We start from the raw sequence: 17,814 nt of genomic DNA on the forward strand, positions 1-17,814 counted from the left end.
ACTCCACAGAGAGCACTTCCACCTGGTGGCAGTGAAACTGCACAGCGTGTAGGATGCTCCAGGAGTACTCTGGAGTTGAGGGGGGCTGAAGCTCTGCTGCCCTGTGATGCTCTGCCCCTCCGGTCTGACTGCCAGCTCCTCCTGCCCACCTCTGTCCACAGGCCCTGGCAGAAATGTTGAAGGTCAATAGCACACTGAAGAGCCTGAATGTGGAGTCAAACTTCATTTCTGGGTCTGGGATCCTGGCTATCGTCGAAGCGCTCGAGGGCAACACGTCGCTCGTGGAGCTGCGCATCGACAACCAGGTGAAGCGAGCATGGGTGGCAGCTCTGCTCTGGGGAGCCTGACACAGTGTGTGTGTGACACAGAGCCTGGGGCAAGCACAGCTCCCTGAGAAACCCACAGCTTGAGGCAGCTGCGCTATGGGCAACTCAGAGACAGCTGACTGATTGAGAGACCAGAATCCTGGTTTCTACACATGTCCAGCAGCTGCTAATCTGTCCAAGAAATAAAGTCTTTGGGCAAAAGGACTTGTGGGAATGTCTGCTGGAGGAGCTGGAGCCTCTCAGTTGTAGCATGTGTACAGGAACAGGCCAGCAGCCTGTTTCACCAGCTCCAAGTCAGAAATGGACACAAGTCCAGAGAAAGATCTGCAATCTCCACCCCTTCCCTCTAAGTGCTTGCTCCGAATCACCCTCTAGCCTGAACTGTTTGCTTTTCTGTTTTCTGTTTTCAAAAGAGTCAGCCCTTGGGCAACAAAGTAGAAATGGAAATTGCAAATATATTGGAAAAGAACACCTCCCTACTGAAATTCGGGTACCATTTCACTCAGCAAGGTCCCCGGCTTCGCGCCTCCAATGCCATGATGAGTAACAACGACCTGGGTGAGTCAGGCTGGCTGAAAGCTGGGAAGCATGGGAGGGTCCTGCGGGCAATTCCTGGTGGGATTAGGGCAGAACTGCTCATATTAAAGATGCATATGAATTAGACTGTGCCTCTTGAAGGGCCTGATGGTGCTTTGCCCCTCAAGGAGGAGGACAGCCTTCACCAGCTGGTTTCTTACTGCGGCTGCTGTCAGCCAGGCAGTGTTTCTTGCAGTTACAGTGGGTATTGTTGGGAAAGAACAAGGGCTGCTGATGTGGTTCAGTAGGGCTTGTGATACAGCGTGCGGCACATGGGCTACGAGCTTCTAGCATTTGTGATTCCTGCCAACTGCTTGTCTTCCTCCAGCTTCATTCCCACTTTAACAAGGAGATGAAAAATAGTAGAGTCGAACTTGCACAGCAGTTAAAGTTTGGCCCATCCCCCTCAGCAAAACAAACTGCAACTGCTTCTAGGGATATGTGGGAAACCACATTGCTTTGAGTTATCTGTGTACCCTCAATGAAATGATTAGACGTGCTTGTGAAGCAAAATGTGGGCAAGTCTTCAAACTGCCATTTCAGCCAAAGCACGTGGCAGAGCCTTTCCATCGCTTGGCCACAAGCTGCTGTAGAGCACTGGAAACCAGGCCAGCAGTGCTGAATGCAGCTAACACACCCACCACGCTGTACACAGCAGCTGTCATATCAGGCACATGATAAATTTGTTGTGTTTCAAAAACAAATAGAAAAAAATCAATCATGCTTCAGCTGGTACTCTGCTCCTAAGAAGCACAGCCAAGCTATGTGCCAGTTCTTCAAGGATCATACAAAGCACTCAGTACCTGGTCACTCCAGCACTGCACTGGGAAAGGCTTGCTATTTTGTCCTTTGCAACAGAGCATGATTTTTAATGACTCTGCAGCACCTGGCATGCAAAATAATCACCTCCAAGATTTACAGTCTAGTATTTTGATTGTTCCTGCTGTTAAGAGGATAAATTCACAACTTGTCTTCCACATAAAAGTTGTGTATTTTACCTCCTTGTCCACTTAAGATCTGCATTTTTTGTCTGATTTGGTTCTTGTTTGCAGCTGGTATTCATCAGTCTGATGGTCTCTGGCGGTAGCATCTCAGCTGTACACCTGGACAATGTATAAGTAAAAAAACCCCTTATTTTCCTCCCTGTCAGCAATAGCTCTCTGCTTGTGCTCCACTCCAGTGCTCTTGCCTATCAAGTGATGCTACCAGAACATGGTTTTGGTCTCATACCTTCTGCTCCCTAAGATGCTGTGTGCGAACCGACTGTGAAGGCTTTTACGTTCATTTTCATCAGCTAACTTCTGCATCCTCCTTACGTTCTGGGTTTTTTTTCCACGCCTTTCTTGGAGAGTCACGAGTGTAGGTGTCAAGAGGTATAAATCAACTTTTGGCTAAGTTAACCATCATCAGAGGACTGGAGCCCAATGGCTTAGGATGAGATTTTTTAAATTGTTTTTTTTTAATTGAAAAGGCAGATTTTTAATTTGAAAAACCAGCAAAGGAAAAACTGTGACATCTGTTTCCTGCTGTCTTTCCATCAGTCAGATGATGAACTGGCTGAAGTCCAATTACAAAGACAAACTGTGAAATATCATTGACTACAAAATAAGGGAGGTAAAGTTGAAAGTAGCTGCTGGCCTTAAAAGTGCATAGGGAGAAAAACCTCATCTTCCTTGATTTTACTGTGTAAGGCTGTGCCTGCTGCTTAAGGTGGGAATTTAGAAGCGGATGCTATCCTGTTTCTTTCCCGGCAGAAAGTACATCTTTCAGCTCCTTTCTATGGCTGTTAGGGCAAGCCTGCCATCCACGTTATCCCGCTGCCATGACTGACTCCTCTTTCTCTTCTTTTTCAGTGAGGAAGAGAAGACTTGCAGAGGTGAATGGGCCTATTTTTCCCAAGTGCAGAACTGGAGTGTAGTCCCTGGCCATGGAGGTCATTCCCAGTGATCTGTGCTACACTGTGGAAATCTAAAGGCAATAAGTGCCTTGACAGAGTATTTGTGGTGCCTCTGTTCTGTTTAATGCACTAACAGTTGAAACGAAATAGTGGCTGTAGTTTTTATGAAGATTTTATCCAGTAGGACTGTTGATGTTTTCTGCAGAGTTGGAAACTATTCAAGCCAACTTGTCAATTTTATGCAACCTCAGTTTAGAGTACAATCCAGTGTTAAAGGGGATTAATTTTTCTATAAAATTCCTGCACGGTGTTTCATAGTTAGAATGTGGTATGCATGAATGAAAGATAAAATTGTTTCACACAAATTATAGAAGTATTAAAAAAATACTTTATTTTATTTTATTTTTCAAAGTTGATCTCAAGTAACTACAGAGGAATAACTAGTTTAACAAGCACTTCTAACATCTGGAGACATGGCTAATTTCAAGAATTGTGAGTTCCAATTTTTGCCAACATTTGCTGAATCATTTGAGATGCTGTGTCAAATGCATCCCAGTGTTTCTTACAAAAAAACTGATCTCCACCCCCGACTAAATGGAATTTAAGGCCACCAAATATAAAACAGTCTCAAAAATCAAGTGGTTTAGATGGGTGAATATCCTTCAATCCCATGCACATGTGAAGACAACACTCAATCTTAGAGATGGCCAAACTAATCAGCAAATGACAACCTTCTCTTCTATTCCTCACTCCTTTCAGTTTCCTGGTGTTAAAAGTGGTTGTCCAGATACTGCACACAGGTCACAATCTCTCCCTTTGCTGTTTTGTCTAGATAACCATGTCCATTAACTAAATTTTGTTCTGCTAGGAGTTATTTCCTCTTACTGCTGTCCCTTATGTCCACATAAATGCAAGAATAAATTCTGTGCCCTAAAAAAGCTGTGAAGTGAAATACCCCAAATCTGAACTTACACTACGTATGATCTCACAGCTGTCAGTGTACACTCATCATTCAGCCTGGGAGGAATTCCCCACAGGCTTGTGGATCTCCCAGACCTGCAGCAGACTGGACCCAGCACATCCAAACCTCCCACTGTTAATGTGGGTGGGATCCTGCTCAGTAAGAAGTCTCCACGGAAGAAGCACTGCTGTACTGAAACCTTAATCTTGGGCAGATGACACATCCTAGAAAATGTTCTCTCTTGCTAAAAATCTACCTTTAAATGTCTGTTAGAGAGTGAAGTTTTTCAGCCTTTTACATACGTTCTGGCAAAAGTCCCAGAGATTTCTCCAGAGCTTGTGCACAAACACTGCTGATGATTTAGCTCTGACCAGCAAAGCAGAGGAACACTGTTCAGCAATGTGGGAAACATACTTGTTGCTCTCCAAATCTTAATAAATGTGCCCGTGGTGTCATATAAAACCCTTCACCATAGCTTGTTTCCTCCACTGTGCAAGTTCTGTATCAGAAAATGAATGTGGAATAAAAATGCTTGAAAACATATTAAAATGAAAAAAAACTGGCAGACTTAAAAAACTATCTCCTTCTATGTGCACTGTGAAGACTTTGAAATGACCAACTGAATCATCAAATTAGAGCCACACACTTTCAGCTAAGCCATGTACTTTGATCTGCATGACACAGGCTCAGCTCTTCCCTTGGTTTCTGAAGGTAAATGAATCTTATCCTGGAAAGCCCTGGTGGTACTGAGAAGCACAGACATGCAAGGAGATTAATCTCTTACATTAAGGGAGAGACCAAGGGTCACTACCACACGGATACTGCTACCGCCCTTAACAAAAAAAAGATAAGAACTTTGTCCTGTGTTTCACTGTAGCAGCATCCACATTAACCTTGCAGCCCAAAGGTCTATTAAGCTGTCAGGATCATCCCAGGTTCTTTGGCTGATCCTCACAGAGCTGTTTTGCTGCAGGACACATCTGACAGCTGAGGGTGGTGCAGCAGAGACAGGCAGCGATGAGGCATCAGGCCGTGTGTAAGCTGTGCAGCAATGGAGCTACAAAATGGTGATACTTAGGAGCAAATGTATCCCTGTTTGCAAATCTGGCCCAGCAGCTCCCTGGGAAAAGGGAGGAAAAGCTATCTGGTGACTTCAGCATCTGGGAGTCACAGCCCATCCTGCTGAAAACCCTTCCCTCTCCTGGAGCACGTGCCTTCTCCTGGAGCACATGTGCCTTCTCTCAGGCATTACCACTGGATGCCAACACATAGCTTTTCACATGCCAAGTCCTTATTTGTACTAATCTGACAAAAAAACCCCCAGAAAACAGGATAGAGAGCCCCTTATGGGCTAACTTGCAAGAAGCAGGCTAAAACAGTCTCTTATCCCCTTCTCTGCTCCCTGCAGCAGAGAGAACATGGCTTTTTGGGACTCCATCTGTACATCTCAAATCCTTCTCCTCCCTTACCTTAGTGCAGCAAGGACAAGGAGAGGCCTCATGGCTCCCCTGTGCCTTTGAGGTAGAATCTCCAGCTGCGAGGAGCTATCAGAATTGTACCTTGTAGCGAGGTCTACCATGTGGCAGACTAGCTAGTTTCAGTGTTTATCTCTGCAGAATTAAGCACCTCCAACATAGTACGTGAAGTGTATTTGTGCAGTACTTAAAAAATTACATTGGAAGCACTAGAAGTTATTTACCATAGACGCTTCAGAAATTTACATACAAAATAAAGTTGTTGCCATAACAAGTGATACAGAAACAGCATTACAAATTGATTACAGTGTTCCAGACCTGCTGATAGACTGAATTACAGAATTGTGTTCTTTTTAGCCTAACACAGGAAGATCATGGGGCACTCCCCCATCAGTACTTTAGACCAGACCTGCAAGTAGAGCTTGCATGTTCCTTCACAAATACTCCAGTCCGCAAAACCACAGAGGTTATCCAGCCAACAGGGACTGGGAAGCCAGGGAGACATGGGCACTGCTCAGACTCCTGCTGAAGGTGCCTACTGATGGGAATTACCTAATTTCTTCTCAAGGATGGGTTGTGCACAGGTATACTATTAAATAGTATCCTAGAAAGATATCCAAAGCTCCTAAGCTCCAGGGTTTTGCCTTGTTAATGGAATTGTTATGAGGACAGCTGGTAAACCATTGATTTCACGGTAGCAATACTGGAAGCAAGAAGAAATATTTGTCATGGCTTTAATGGAACCAATGCCCATGTATTTAATTTGCTAGTCAAGCCAACAATGAGGCCTTGCTGAATTAATAGCACCATGGGAGAAAGGTACAATCTCTATGAAAATAACATAGCCCTGACATTAAGCAACTGCAGAAACCTAAGAAACTATTTTCTTGCTTTTAAAAACATTTGCCACTTAAAAACCCCAAACCTAGGGACTCTGATATCCTTATGACTTACTGTTTAGTTCCCAGAATGACAGTAAATTTTAAAGACATTTTTCAGTCAAGACACATCTTCCATGCTATTAATAAATCCTTTCTGTACATTCTACAGCATCAAGCACAAAATACAGCACATGGAGCAGTATTTTAAGCTCATCTGCTGTAGGTCCCTTCAAAGACAATTTCTCCATGAACAAGTGCTGGAAATTGCATAAACATCCTGCAGCTTTTAAAAAACCCAACTGATGTTTAAAAAGCACAAATGCTTCCCAGAACTTTAATTATTTAACCTGGATAAAGGATCTTGCAGTCTTTTCATAGCTGTTGCTGCCATTTATGCAGACATGCATCACTTCCAGTGCCATGATGCTGGTATTTTGACAGTCTCTGTGCTCCCCTCTTTGTGTGGTTGTTTCAACATGCTTCAAGCTGTTAGGTGTTTTTAGTGCAAGCAGAGCTGAGCCCTGCCTATTTCATACACTGACAAGCTGAGGGGAAAAAACAGTTCCCAGGGAGACTGAGCACTGGAAAGAAGATTAGGTTTGCTGTTCATCCTACTGGTCACACAAGTATGGCTAGGCAAACAGTGTCTCTGGGCCTTTGCTCCAGCTCCTTATGCTGCCTTCAGACAGTTTTACAGGAGTTAAGCCAGTAATTTCAGGTAACCTTACCTTGATTCTCACTGCTATAAAGCAAGAGATGCAGGTCAATGGCGTGCATGTGGACTTATCTTCAGGATCTAATCTGGTCTCACACCCACACCAAATTGATAAATCTGCTGTTTGTACACCTTACTACAAGCTACTGAAGCAGATGCATGGTCCTTGGAGAGGTCAGATAGGTTGATCTCCATGCAGGAAGAAAAAATGGAATTGTTCTTGAATTCCTTCAGTTTCTTTTGAACTGTGAGCAGCTCTGTCATACTGCAGATACTCTGCTTCAAAATCCCCATGGTAAAGGCCGCACTACAAGACTGTACCCAGAGAGAGGAATCCTGTAGTGCTGGTGATGAATTGGGCACTCTGGTAATTTATGGGCAAGTAATGGATGGTTTTCAGGGCATATTCTATGTTTAAAGGCAGCATATGAACGAGACTTTCCAAGCTGACATATTTTCATAATTTCCAAACCTAACTGGTTAATGGATAGAGATCTGGTTACAGAAGCCCTTTACATGAGCACGTGTCACATTAACCAGTGAAACAGCTTAATCTTTTCCTGTGTCCAGCATCCTTGGTGAGACAGGTTCAATGGGCACCCTTGGCCGTCTCCTTGTACATTCACATTCCTCCTTAAGTACCTGTCCTGAAGCCCCTGAAGTCACCTTGAGCTCCTTCTCTTGACAAACAGGACAGCAAGCTGTAAGACCTTTGTTGCAACAACTTGGACATGTCAGGACAAGCTGCCGGCAGTGCTGACTGGAACAAAGTTTATACTGGTCCCACAGCACCCCACAGTATCTGCATGCTGGAGGGAGGAGGAAAAGAAAAGGTTAACACCCACACTGCTCTGGCTGCTCCCTTGCAGAGGGCTTGCCAAGGCACCCTGGGGCTGCCAGCTCTCATTTAAGAGGCTACAGTCTTGCAGGTTTTTAATTCCTGTTTAGCTTGATCTTCTAGAATCTAGTTCAGTTTAGAACATCTTTTTTGACACACTTAAGACTGCTTTCCCTCTGGAAAAGAAGGGAGTTGCTCACTAGTGCTTTCTCTAGTTCTGAATAGACAGATATAGAGATTCTTACTAAGACAAGAGAAGAAGAAAGACATGCAGGTGGCAACTAAGCCAGTATGCAGGAATGTCACCTGCAGAGGAAGGGGATGCCATGGAACTTCCTTCCATCTATAAATAATGGTTTGTGCAGGCAGGGTGCCATTTGCAGTCCTGGTAGAGTCCTTCCAGAACATTATGGGTTTTAACTCTTTAACTGAAAGCTACAGCCCAGTTTTAGCTGTACCAAGAAGGTGCATATCACAGCACTTCCCCTTGAAACTTCCGTAGGGATGGCTGTGATGTATCCAGAGTATGTTCTGTTTCCATACCAAGTCAGGCCCCTTCAAGATGTATAGAGTAAATGCAGGGGAGGAATGGGAGTAAGGCTCGAAAAGTTACCAACTCAGAAAAAAAACCAGCACCGCTTCCTTAAAAAAAGGGGCTGGAGCCAAATTCCAGCTACTTGTATCTGGCAACTGATAGCAAAATAAGAGATTACTTCATTTGCAGTAATTGAAAAGCAATCCCAGCCAGAAGATCAGGGAATGGTTTCAACAGCTTCAACTAGAGGCCACTGAAATTGCATGGATATAGAATTTCTTAAACATGAAAATAACAAATTGCTATAGAGCATAGGTGCCACTACTCTCCCAATACCTGGAAGCCTTTGTTGATATTCTATGAGACTGCTGAAGCAGAGGGCTGCTGGTAGCAGGAGAACTATTCAAGACTTTGGTCACTTGCCCAACCACAGTCTAGTCAGCACTGTGGTCAACCAGGTGGTAACAATGGCTGTAGTGCTGGACATCTGTCTCCATAGGTGCAGATGGCTCATAACAGAGCTGCTCTGCAGGGGATACTTCCTTCTACTGCTCCAGTTTTAGTGAACTCTTGTTAGTGACCCCTTTTCCTCTCGTTCCTGTTTCACATGTTAAAGCACATATAAAGCACACGTACATGTTTACATCTAGTGCTGGCAGTCATCAGGAGAAGTGACAGCACTACGAGATCAAACCAAGTATGAGGAAGAACTACACAGGCCAGTTTGCCTGTCCCTACCCTGCACACCTCTGGAAATGATTGCAATAGCTTCCCAGCCTTCTGCACTTACATTATCTAGTCCTACCTGAGATGATATCTTCATTGGAACAAATGGCGTAACGATCATCAAATACAAACAGCTTCCCCCTGTAGAATCCATCTGGAAACTCTTCTAGGTACTTGTGAATTCCACCTTTTAGCTGGTAAACCTCTCTGCACACTGCCTGTTTAAAGCATATTAGCAGAAAAACTGAAGGAGACCACAGCAGTGGTGGTGTGCCAGAGTTCCCAAAGCAAATGCTGTAAATGCCAGGGGTCAGTGAGAAGCAGAAGCCCCTCAGTGACCATCAGATGGCACCACGTGCAGCCACGGCTTTAGGCAGTGCCACCAGGGAGTACAGGGCAGCTCCACAATGCTGGCTTACTGAACGAACCCAACTCTTCATTTAATGTTACACTCAAAAGAAGCTGGTAGCCTCCTCACTAGAGGAAGGTCTGCTGTATCACAGATCAAATGCTTTTCAATCTCCATGAACTGCTGCTTTTTATTCAGTATTTATTTAGTTAACAGTTAGCAGAAGCAGAATTTCGCAGGGTTCACATTGATGCAGCTGAAAAAAGAACCCCAAGGTTTGAATCTCTGGAGAACCTTTGTGTTCTGTTTCTTTGATCCCTAGGAGAAGGATCCAGGAGAAGAGTGGGATGGAAATTTTAGAACACAATTAGAACAATGCACTGTGCTGGATTTAGTTCTGGGAAAAGCACTGACTGGCTAATTTTCACCACTGTGAGATGCTCAAGCTGTGCAGTAATGACCACAGAGCATAACCTAGACAGTCTGTGGAAACACTGCAGAGTATTTTCAAGCCCTCCTAAAACAGTCCTACAAATATCTCTTCTCAGGAAATGGGTTATATAATTATTTTCACTGCTGTGACACTAGTCCACACAGGTCATACTGAGCCACACTCAACTATCCAGGTCCTTGACTGACAGCGTGAGACAAGCACATGTCAGAGGCATTTATCTCCCCACCTGAGCATTCTGCAGTTTGTGAACAGTAAAAATTCACCAGCAAGACAAAAGACAGGTGCCCTTAAAGCAGCCCCAACTCCTCAATACCTGTGCCCTCAGAATGACATCCTACCTTGCTCCTGAGGTAAGCAGAGCCTCTTTCACAGCGAATCCCTCCTGTGCAGTACATTAGGACACGCTTGTCTTTAAAAAGCTCCAGGTTTTCATCTACATAGCTTGGAAAATAGCTGAACTTCCTGATATCTGGAGCCAGACAGCCCTGGAAATGCCCCTGCAATTACAACAGATGGCCATGCAAGTGGTAACAAGCACTGGTAAGGTCCGTGCCTCAAACCAAAAGAAGTAACAAACCTTTGGGCTGGAATATTCAGCTCACTGCAGCTGCTTTAGGCAGCTCCTCAGCTGCATTTATGCATCAAAACATATGTTAAAATCTGTAGGAGGATTCTGGACACAGCAAGTCTCCTCATCAAAAGAAGAGAGAGCTAAGCCGAACTTTCAGAGAGAAGACAAACCACAACAGCGCATGAGGGGTGGTGGTTGTGACAGCAGGATGCCCCTTTCTTTTTGACAGATGGGACAAGACAAAAATTGCTAAAATACATCCCTACAAATTAAGCTACTTCAAACATTCGTTTTTATGTTGTATGGACCTCTTTGCTTTCTTTCTGCCCCACACTGTATTAAGCACTTGGCCAGGCAGGCTCTATCCTGAGTTGCTGGGCAGGTCCTCTACTGCTTGTATCTAATATTCATTACTAAACTGCACTCTGTACACATTACAGTCAAGCTGGAGAATGTAATCTCTTCTACAGAAAGGTTACAGCCTCACAGTTGTAAAATACTACACTCCAGCACCTGTAAAGAAGCAGGCAAGCAGCACTTACTATTTTACTTTCATAGAAGTTCCGACAGTCCAGCAAGATGGTATCACTTTGTCCTTGAGTGGCCTGAGACAAATACTGTTCTACTTCTCTATGAAATTCCTGAGGGGATAAATGGATTCCTTTAACAAAACAAAACAAACAAAAAAAAAAAAAGGAGAAAAAAAAAAAGGGGGGGGGAAGAGAAGTGAGAAGCAGAACTATGAAACAATGTCACAAATTCACAAATGAGATCACTGATCCAGATTCTCCTCAGATTTCCAAACAAAACTTTTTTGTAATTATTCACAGACTTTTCATCCCAACTCAATCAGCCAAGTTTATCCATCTTTGGCTTTCTACTGGCAAATGGAAGTTCTTCTGTTGTCCCCTACAATGGAAGAAGCAGCAGACAGCTACTTATCTCTATGATCTTTTGTCATCCCCCTGGCTACTCTTACAGCTGCAGAAGAGGGAGTGACATGTGCCACTTCTTTTTGCTCACTTCGAGGTGCAGAAATGCAATTTTTAGTAAACTCTTCTTGATAACAATAGAAAATGTCCATAAACATGTATTACTTTCAGCACACTTTACGTAAAGTTTCTCAATTTTCAGGGCTTAGAACTCTTAATCCACTGAAAAACTAAAAAGCTCAACCAGCAAAATCCTTTACTTTATTAAAAAACACCCCTACAAGCAGCCTGCCAGAGTAATAGGAACCATCTCCATGAAATGCTAGAAAAAGAGCAGGAAAAAGGGCAAAAAAGGAAAGAAATAGCCAAACACACAGCCCACAAACTACTAAAAAATGGGAACAAAAAATAATCCCCTTCCAAATCCACAAAAAGATGCTGTAGAAGTTTGACACCAACAAAACCTCTTGGTGGAAAAAAAAGCCCAAAGCTGCTCTGTTAATTGCTATTTGCTGCGCTCCTTTTACCACCTATGTAAGCATTCTTAAAGCAAATCCACAGCCAGAACACCTTATCAGGCGTAATCCACACTAAGCAGCTACAGTTAGCACAAAGCAAATGCAGCCAGATGGAGTTCATGCAGAACTTGGATCTGCTCAGTCCAAAAGGCAGGAGAATGGCTGTTGGCAACAAAACCAGTGAAGCCAAGTCAGCAGCCCCTACTGCTCCATGTCATTGGAACTCTCCCACAAAACCTGAAGCTAATTCCGAGGTTTTCTGAGGCAACTATACACCTGGCTAGCCAAAATCTAGGCCAGCAAATTCTCTGCACCAGTAGCTTTCGACTACCAGTAAGATATCAATTTCTGTATCTAGTTCTCCTGTGTCCTGGTGATTGTGCAAACGGAAGTATTTTTGATGAAGGATTTTACTCCTCACTCATCTCTCACCTGGGTGAGAGGCTTTATTTTTTTTTTTAATTACATAAACTTACCAGTTTCCTTATAAGACACTATCTTTGGATCAATGCCCATAGGTACAATTTCTTTGAATACTCCAACTCGAAGGTCTGGGAAACAGTGAGCTCCTCCTGCACTGCTCTAGGAAATCAAACACAAAAAAACAATTCACCAAAATTTTCCAGGTGTCAAAATTAAAATTACCCACTCACCTTAATTCTACAGATCATTAGAATATGAAAATATTGTTGTGGCTGAGGGAAAGAAGTGTCTTTCCTGCTGAAATCCTCACTCTAAATCCTGAAGTTAAGGCAGTGGACCCCTAACATCACCTGGAAGTCTTAGGCCCAATGACTGCAGGTGAGACAGACAGCATTGGTTGGAAGTGCAGGGATGTAGACTTAACCTTAGTCAGCAACATGTTACTAGCACTTATTGTGAGAAAGTTGAGGCCCCTACAAAAACATACTGATCCTGGCAGGAATATTAAATAGTGTCCTCCAGTAATGGATCCTGTTGCCACCTGCAGGCCCTGATGCTTTCTTCATCCCTCTGGCAGAGGACACAAGCACAGCTGTGCCTGCAGTCGTGCTGTGTGAGAGGGGAGCTGCAGTGTTCACGCGTGTGTGACGGACATGTAAGGAAGGTCAGCCAGGCACAAGATTTCTTAACAGTGGAGGCTGGCACCTCCCTCTCCCCTCAAACTCAAGTGTGGGATTTCCCCTTCAGAAGTCCTGGTATGCTCTTTATTGGTAGGCACCCCTATTGCAGGCTACAGGGAGAGAGAATTTCTGCAGGGCTGAGCCTCAAACAAGGCTCAGGCATCATCAAGTAAATAAACACTCAAGGAAAAGTGCAGCTGTGCAGCAGTGCTCCAACTATTACAGAAATCAACCACAGGAAGTGTAGTGGCCACTGGGTATGTTTATAGCCCCAAGCATGGTTGTCACTCCTCTATCCCATGTCTTCATGGCACAACAACCTGAAAGCCTCACTCACTCGGGCATACAACATTCAGAAGGAACTGTCAGACAGCAAACAGAGTATTCCACTAATGCATGAACACTGATGCCCAGAGAGATCATGCAAGGTTGAAGGTTTTGCCAAGGTCTGGTAAAATTCCATCCCTGTTTTTTTTTTTTGTATCTACATAGGACTGTGACTAACACAACTCCTCTTGAAATTCAGCCAAGCATAAGAGACACTTTTAAACCTAAGACTGAATCATCACTGCAGCTCAGCATGGAATTTGAGTTTTGCAAATTTCACTAACTCCTTTGATCTAGTTGTTTATGAAAAAATAATAGCATTCCCTGCAAATAAAACTGTGGAGAAGAGCTGCTGCTTTCCTTCCTTGCAGAGAAACCAGAAGCTACAATGGTTGGCAGCCAAAGCCTACCAAAATGCCACACAGTGCACCAGCCACTGCTGCCCTCATCATCTGAGGACAGCAATCAGTACATATGCTTCAGCCAGGCACTAAGTGGAGTAGGAAGAAATCTCTTGAAAGTCCCTGTGTGTTTTCTCTGGACGATACCCAATCCATGGAACTGACAGTGCACCTATTTGGACACCAAAACTTTCATGAACCTAAGCCAGTAGTACTGCTTCCAGTACTGCTTCCAGGGTGAAGAGGACAGTGTGCAAACACTTTACTGGGCTAAGTGTATGCCACGATGCCTGCCCAGTCTGGAGTAAATGCTTGCTGCAGAATGGGGCTTAGGCACACTCCCTCACTCACCTGTAGTGGGGGGCTTTGCAGCTGCACCCAGAGCTGCCAAAGCTTGTAGCAGCTGCTAACACTGCCCATGGAAACTCCCAGTTCTGGTAAAAACCAGCACAGATTATGGTTAAGATCCACCTACTCAGGTAAGTGGTGGGGGAGCAGAACTGGCAGAAGTAATACTAAGAAAGGGAAGAAAGGTTCTACTTATTTCTTGAAAATTAAATTACCTGCATTAACAATGTCTATGTAAAAATTGTTTTTTCATACCTTGAAATCCTCTTGACACAAAATGTTTTTGAATAAAGGCTGGGAAAGCATAACTTTAATGTAGAGACTGGTAGCTACTTTGCTTCCACCAACTGTCCCATTAATTCCTTCTGAAGCAACTCGTACCTAGGAGGCAAGAGGAGAAGCTGGGGCTGAACCTTAGTCACAGCAAAAGAGATCACAGCGAAATCAGCAAAATATGACTGGGTGACAAAGGGCAGGCACAGGAGCATGTTCACAAAAGAGACTACTGAATTGGGAAGGACAATGTGGTTAGAATGAAGTTGAACATAAAGACAATAAACAGAGAAAAACCCTCAACAATCCAGTAACCACTTCTCAGCCATTTTAAAAGAATCACATCAGGAGAGTCAGAGAAGTCCACTCACTAAAAGGAGAAATGCTGTATAAACAGAGAAATTGCTGTCTGCAAATCCTGCAGTCAGCATTAGAATTCCCACTGGAAGTTGCCTCAGAAAGAACAATAGGCTTGTGCTGCATGACTCACAGCTAAAAAAGAAAATGTGAATATGCATAGCATTGTATCTAATATTAAATTTCGGGATGAGTCGTTTTATCTCCAGCACTGACAAATGAACAAAATCTCTGAATTGGGGATGGGGGGAAGGGGGAAAGACTGAATATAAGAAGCAAGAAAAAAACCAACTGATTGGGAAGGTTAATGCTGTATCTGTATTGGATGAAATAGAAAAAAAAAAAAGAGTAACTGGAGCAAAACACCAACTACCAGGCAAAACAGCTGACCAGAAAGAGAAGTGAATCCATGATGACACATCACCCCTAAGACCTGTGCTGATGCACCACTGGCAGAGAGCAAGAAGCTACTTAGGAAAACAAATCACAGATAAAAGGAGCCTCCTGCTCCACATTGCCCTCCTTCTCCCCACAGATATCCTAGGAACATCAGCTTTGTGAGGTAAAATTCACCTTCTCCCAGAGCATCCAGAGGCCAGCTACACAAGCAACTCATGTTGTTGGTCCAGCCTGCCAGGAGTGAAGAGAACAGACTGTGCAGGAAAGAGAACTGCTACATTATGGAGTGGTCTAAGGTGCTGGCTGCTCACACCTAATTCCTGACAGTATGCTTTGCAGGCTGGTGTAGCCACTCTGCCTGGGAGCCCACTAAGGAGGAATGATAACAGGTGACCAGCGCAGGCGACCAGCGAGTGGGGCAGGCCCAGACACATGCTCTCCCCCAGCTGTGCTGTGCTGCAGGTGCCCTTCAGCCCCAGGATGCACCCGGCCTGCTAATGCCAGCTGAGACACCTGCGTGAGCTCCCTGCTGGCACCAGTGATAAAGCCACTTTCATTGCCTTGCCTTTATCGAAAAATGCATCTTTACAGAAAAATGCACATTTCTCATGTGAATATCCCTTCTGGTTGATGGCAGGAGTGATAAAAAGACTCATTTTCCCGTTTCCATGTGTAAAACTGATGGAAATGGGGTAACCCTTGCAAGGACAGGGTCTGCACTGTGTGCTGCTTGTCAGGTTCACTCAATGCCACACAGCCCATGGTTCCCTGTATCAAAAGGAATTTAAGATTATCTGTATTTCTTTTTCTTTGTTGTGATAGCTCTTAAATAGAATTCTAAAAGATACTTTACCAAGTCTGAGTGCCTCTCTTAATGGGATCACAACAGACTAGCACTCTGTGGTGCAAAATACAGCTGGTTCTCCACATAACACATCATCCTACACTAAATAAAGATGTGTGGGTTTTTCTTAAGAACAGAACCATTACTTCAAACCTTACCTTGCCAGTGAGATGTAGATGCTGACACAAGGCCTTTTGCCAAGCACAGAGTTTCTCTGGATCCCTCACCTCACAGTAACAGTAATAGAGAAGTACATCTCCCACCTGGCTGCCCACAGCATGGCAAAGGTAAGCAAATAGAAAAAGAAGGTTAAGAAAGAAAAAAATTACACTATTAGCAGTAACCATTCAGAAAACAGACAATTTTATTTTGGCAAACAAACAAACTTTGGAGGGATTAGCACTACTGTATTTCAAACAGAAGGAATCTTAACCAAAAAAAGCTCCCACACTTCTAATTCTCGAGTCTAGTTACAAAGTGAACTTTGTACTCTCACTGCCAGTGGCCTACCATATGCTCTCCCTGGTGGGAGTTTGGCTGGCTAAGGACTGGAAAAGTACAAAACCGTGGCTAATTCCAAGTCCTGCACCTGCATAGATAGCATGTCCTTGGGCCTAGTTGTAGTAGGATAACAAACAGTGAAAGAGACATGAGAAAAGAGAGATGTAACCCCTAAGGAATGAGGAAGAGTTCATGGTATAGTTTAACCAGCAGATTGTTTGGCTTACAGAATATTCATAAGCTCATTATTTGCTGTATAAGTGTTTGATACTTTCTTCAATAAACTGGACAGGACCGGACTGGACTGGGCCTGTGATGAACCATATGGTGTCCTGGTCCCCTTCCTTCGACACTCTCCCCACACACAGAACACAAGAATTGCTGACTTTTGTGCACACAGGCAAGACATTAAATGCTTGCTTTGCCAAAATGGCACTTACTCAAGCACTTGAGCTGTTTAAATTTAAAAAGCCAAAGCTTTTTGTGAGATTGCGTGTTCCCACATTTTGTGGGGCACAAGCCGAACTCTGTCACAGTCAGAAATGTTTATTGTGAACCTCCTTCATAACTAAATGAGCCCTTCAGGAACCTGAACGAGCAGCAGAAAGGAACCCGTGCAGAGCATATCCTGCTGTTCTGCCCTTCTCTGTTGCAGTCCTTCCTTGCAGATCCAAGCTGCGAAATAACACCCAAACAGGCCTGCTTTAGCAATACAGGATGATATAGCTCGGATAGTTCTATCCACCATTAAAAACAGCAAGGAGTCTAACACTTTATTATAAACGATACTCAGATGATCTGAAGATCCAGAAGAATATTGGGGAAGACTCTTCCTGTACCTTAGAAGTGCCGCTTGATTGAATCTCATAAGAAGTACTATTGGCAGACGGTGACATACAGCCGCGTACTCCGGGAGCTCCAGAGCGGCGAGGGGCTCCCTTACCTCGTCAGGTCCTCCTGGCTGACGTGGCTCGTGTCCGGGAGCGTCCAGGAGATCTCGGGGCTGCCGCAGGAGTGCCCGCTCGGCCGGGCCGCGCTGCCCGGGGGGCTATCCGCGGCCTCCGCCGGCCCCGCGCCGAGCCCCGCCTGCAGCCCCACGTCCCCGGAGTGGTGCAGGGCAACGTGCCTGTGGATGCCGGGCAGCTCCTCGAATGCCTGCCGGCAGCACCGCCACCGCACGCCCTCTCCGCCGCCGGGACACCGCGACGCGGCCGGCACCTCCTTGGCTTTGACGAACAGGGAAAAGGCCTGGAACGCACCGCGAGCGTCCGCGTTACCGAGGTTACAGCGCCGCCGGCCCCGGCCCCGCGCTGGCCTCGGCCCCGACCCCGACCCACCTTCCTGCGGGCGGCCGCGCGCTGCTTCCTGCCCGCCGCGGCCCCCTCGGCGCTGCCCCGCGGCGAGCCCGGCCCGGGCGGCGCCGCCTCGCCCAGCACCATCTCTGCCTCCCCGCCGGGAAGCGCCCGCAGCCCACTGCCCTCCACCTCCACCTTCTCCACCTCCTCCT

General features: G+C 45.0%; 2 protein-coding genes across 4 annotated transcripts in view; one reads left to right on the forward strand and one right to left on the reverse strand.

The window, feature by feature from the left end:
• Positions 1 to 3,997, forward strand: part of TMOD1 (tropomodulin 1) — a 26,736-nt gene extending 22,739 nt beyond the window's left edge. For all 3 annotated transcript variants that reach the window (XM_005492693.4, XM_005492692.4, XM_005492694.4), the window contains exons 8-10: positions 162 to 305; positions 740 to 884; positions 2,756 to 3,997. In XM_005492693.4, coding sequence (XP_005492750.1) covers positions 162 to 305; positions 740 to 884; positions 2,756 to 2,820 — 354 coding nt within the window. In that variant the 3' untranslated portion in view covers positions 2,821 to 3,997. The remainder of the gene's footprint in view (positions 1 to 161; positions 306 to 739; positions 885 to 2,755) is intronic.
• Positions 3,315 to 17,775, reverse strand: TSTD2 (thiosulfate sulfurtransferase like domain containing 2). Its single transcript, XM_026796802.2, has 9 exons — positions 17,645 to 17,775; positions 17,251 to 17,555; positions 15,965 to 16,073; positions 14,189 to 14,314; positions 12,231 to 12,336; positions 10,847 to 10,965; positions 10,072 to 10,230; positions 9,010 to 9,148; positions 3,315 to 7,640 (listed from the first exon to the last, which is right to left on the reverse strand). Exons 1-9 carry the CDS (start codon positions 17,744 to 17,746, stop codon positions 7,381 to 7,383), a joined length of 1,425 nt encoding a protein of 474 aa, XP_026652603.1. The 5' UTR covers positions 17,747 to 17,775; the 3' UTR covers positions 3,315 to 7,380.
• Positions 17,776 to 17,814: the final 39 nt, after the last annotated feature.

Source organism: Zonotrichia albicollis, chromosome Z (genome assembly GCF_047830755.1).
Source record: "Zonotrichia albicollis isolate bZonAlb1 chromosome Z, bZonAlb1.hap1, whole genome shotgun sequence".
In the NCBI taxonomy this organism is placed as follows: domain Eukaryota; kingdom Metazoa; phylum Chordata; class Aves; order Passeriformes; family Passerellidae; genus Zonotrichia; species Zonotrichia albicollis.

Bases quoted from the DNA above. Each gene is read 5' to 3' on its own strand.
- TSTD2 (XM_026796802.2), bottom strand. From the start codon at position 17,746: ATGGTGCTGGGCGAGGCGGCGCCGCCCGGGCCGGGCTCGCCGCGGGGC. The intron at 17,556-17,644 runs GTGGGTCGGGGT...GGTGCGTTCCAG, and splicing joins GCGCGGCCGCCCGCAGGAAG to GCCTTTTCCCTGTTCGTCAA. The intron at 16,074-17,250 runs GTAAGGGAGCCC...TGCTGTGGGCAG, and splicing joins AGCCAGGAGGACCTGACGAG to CCAGGTGGGAGATGTACTTC.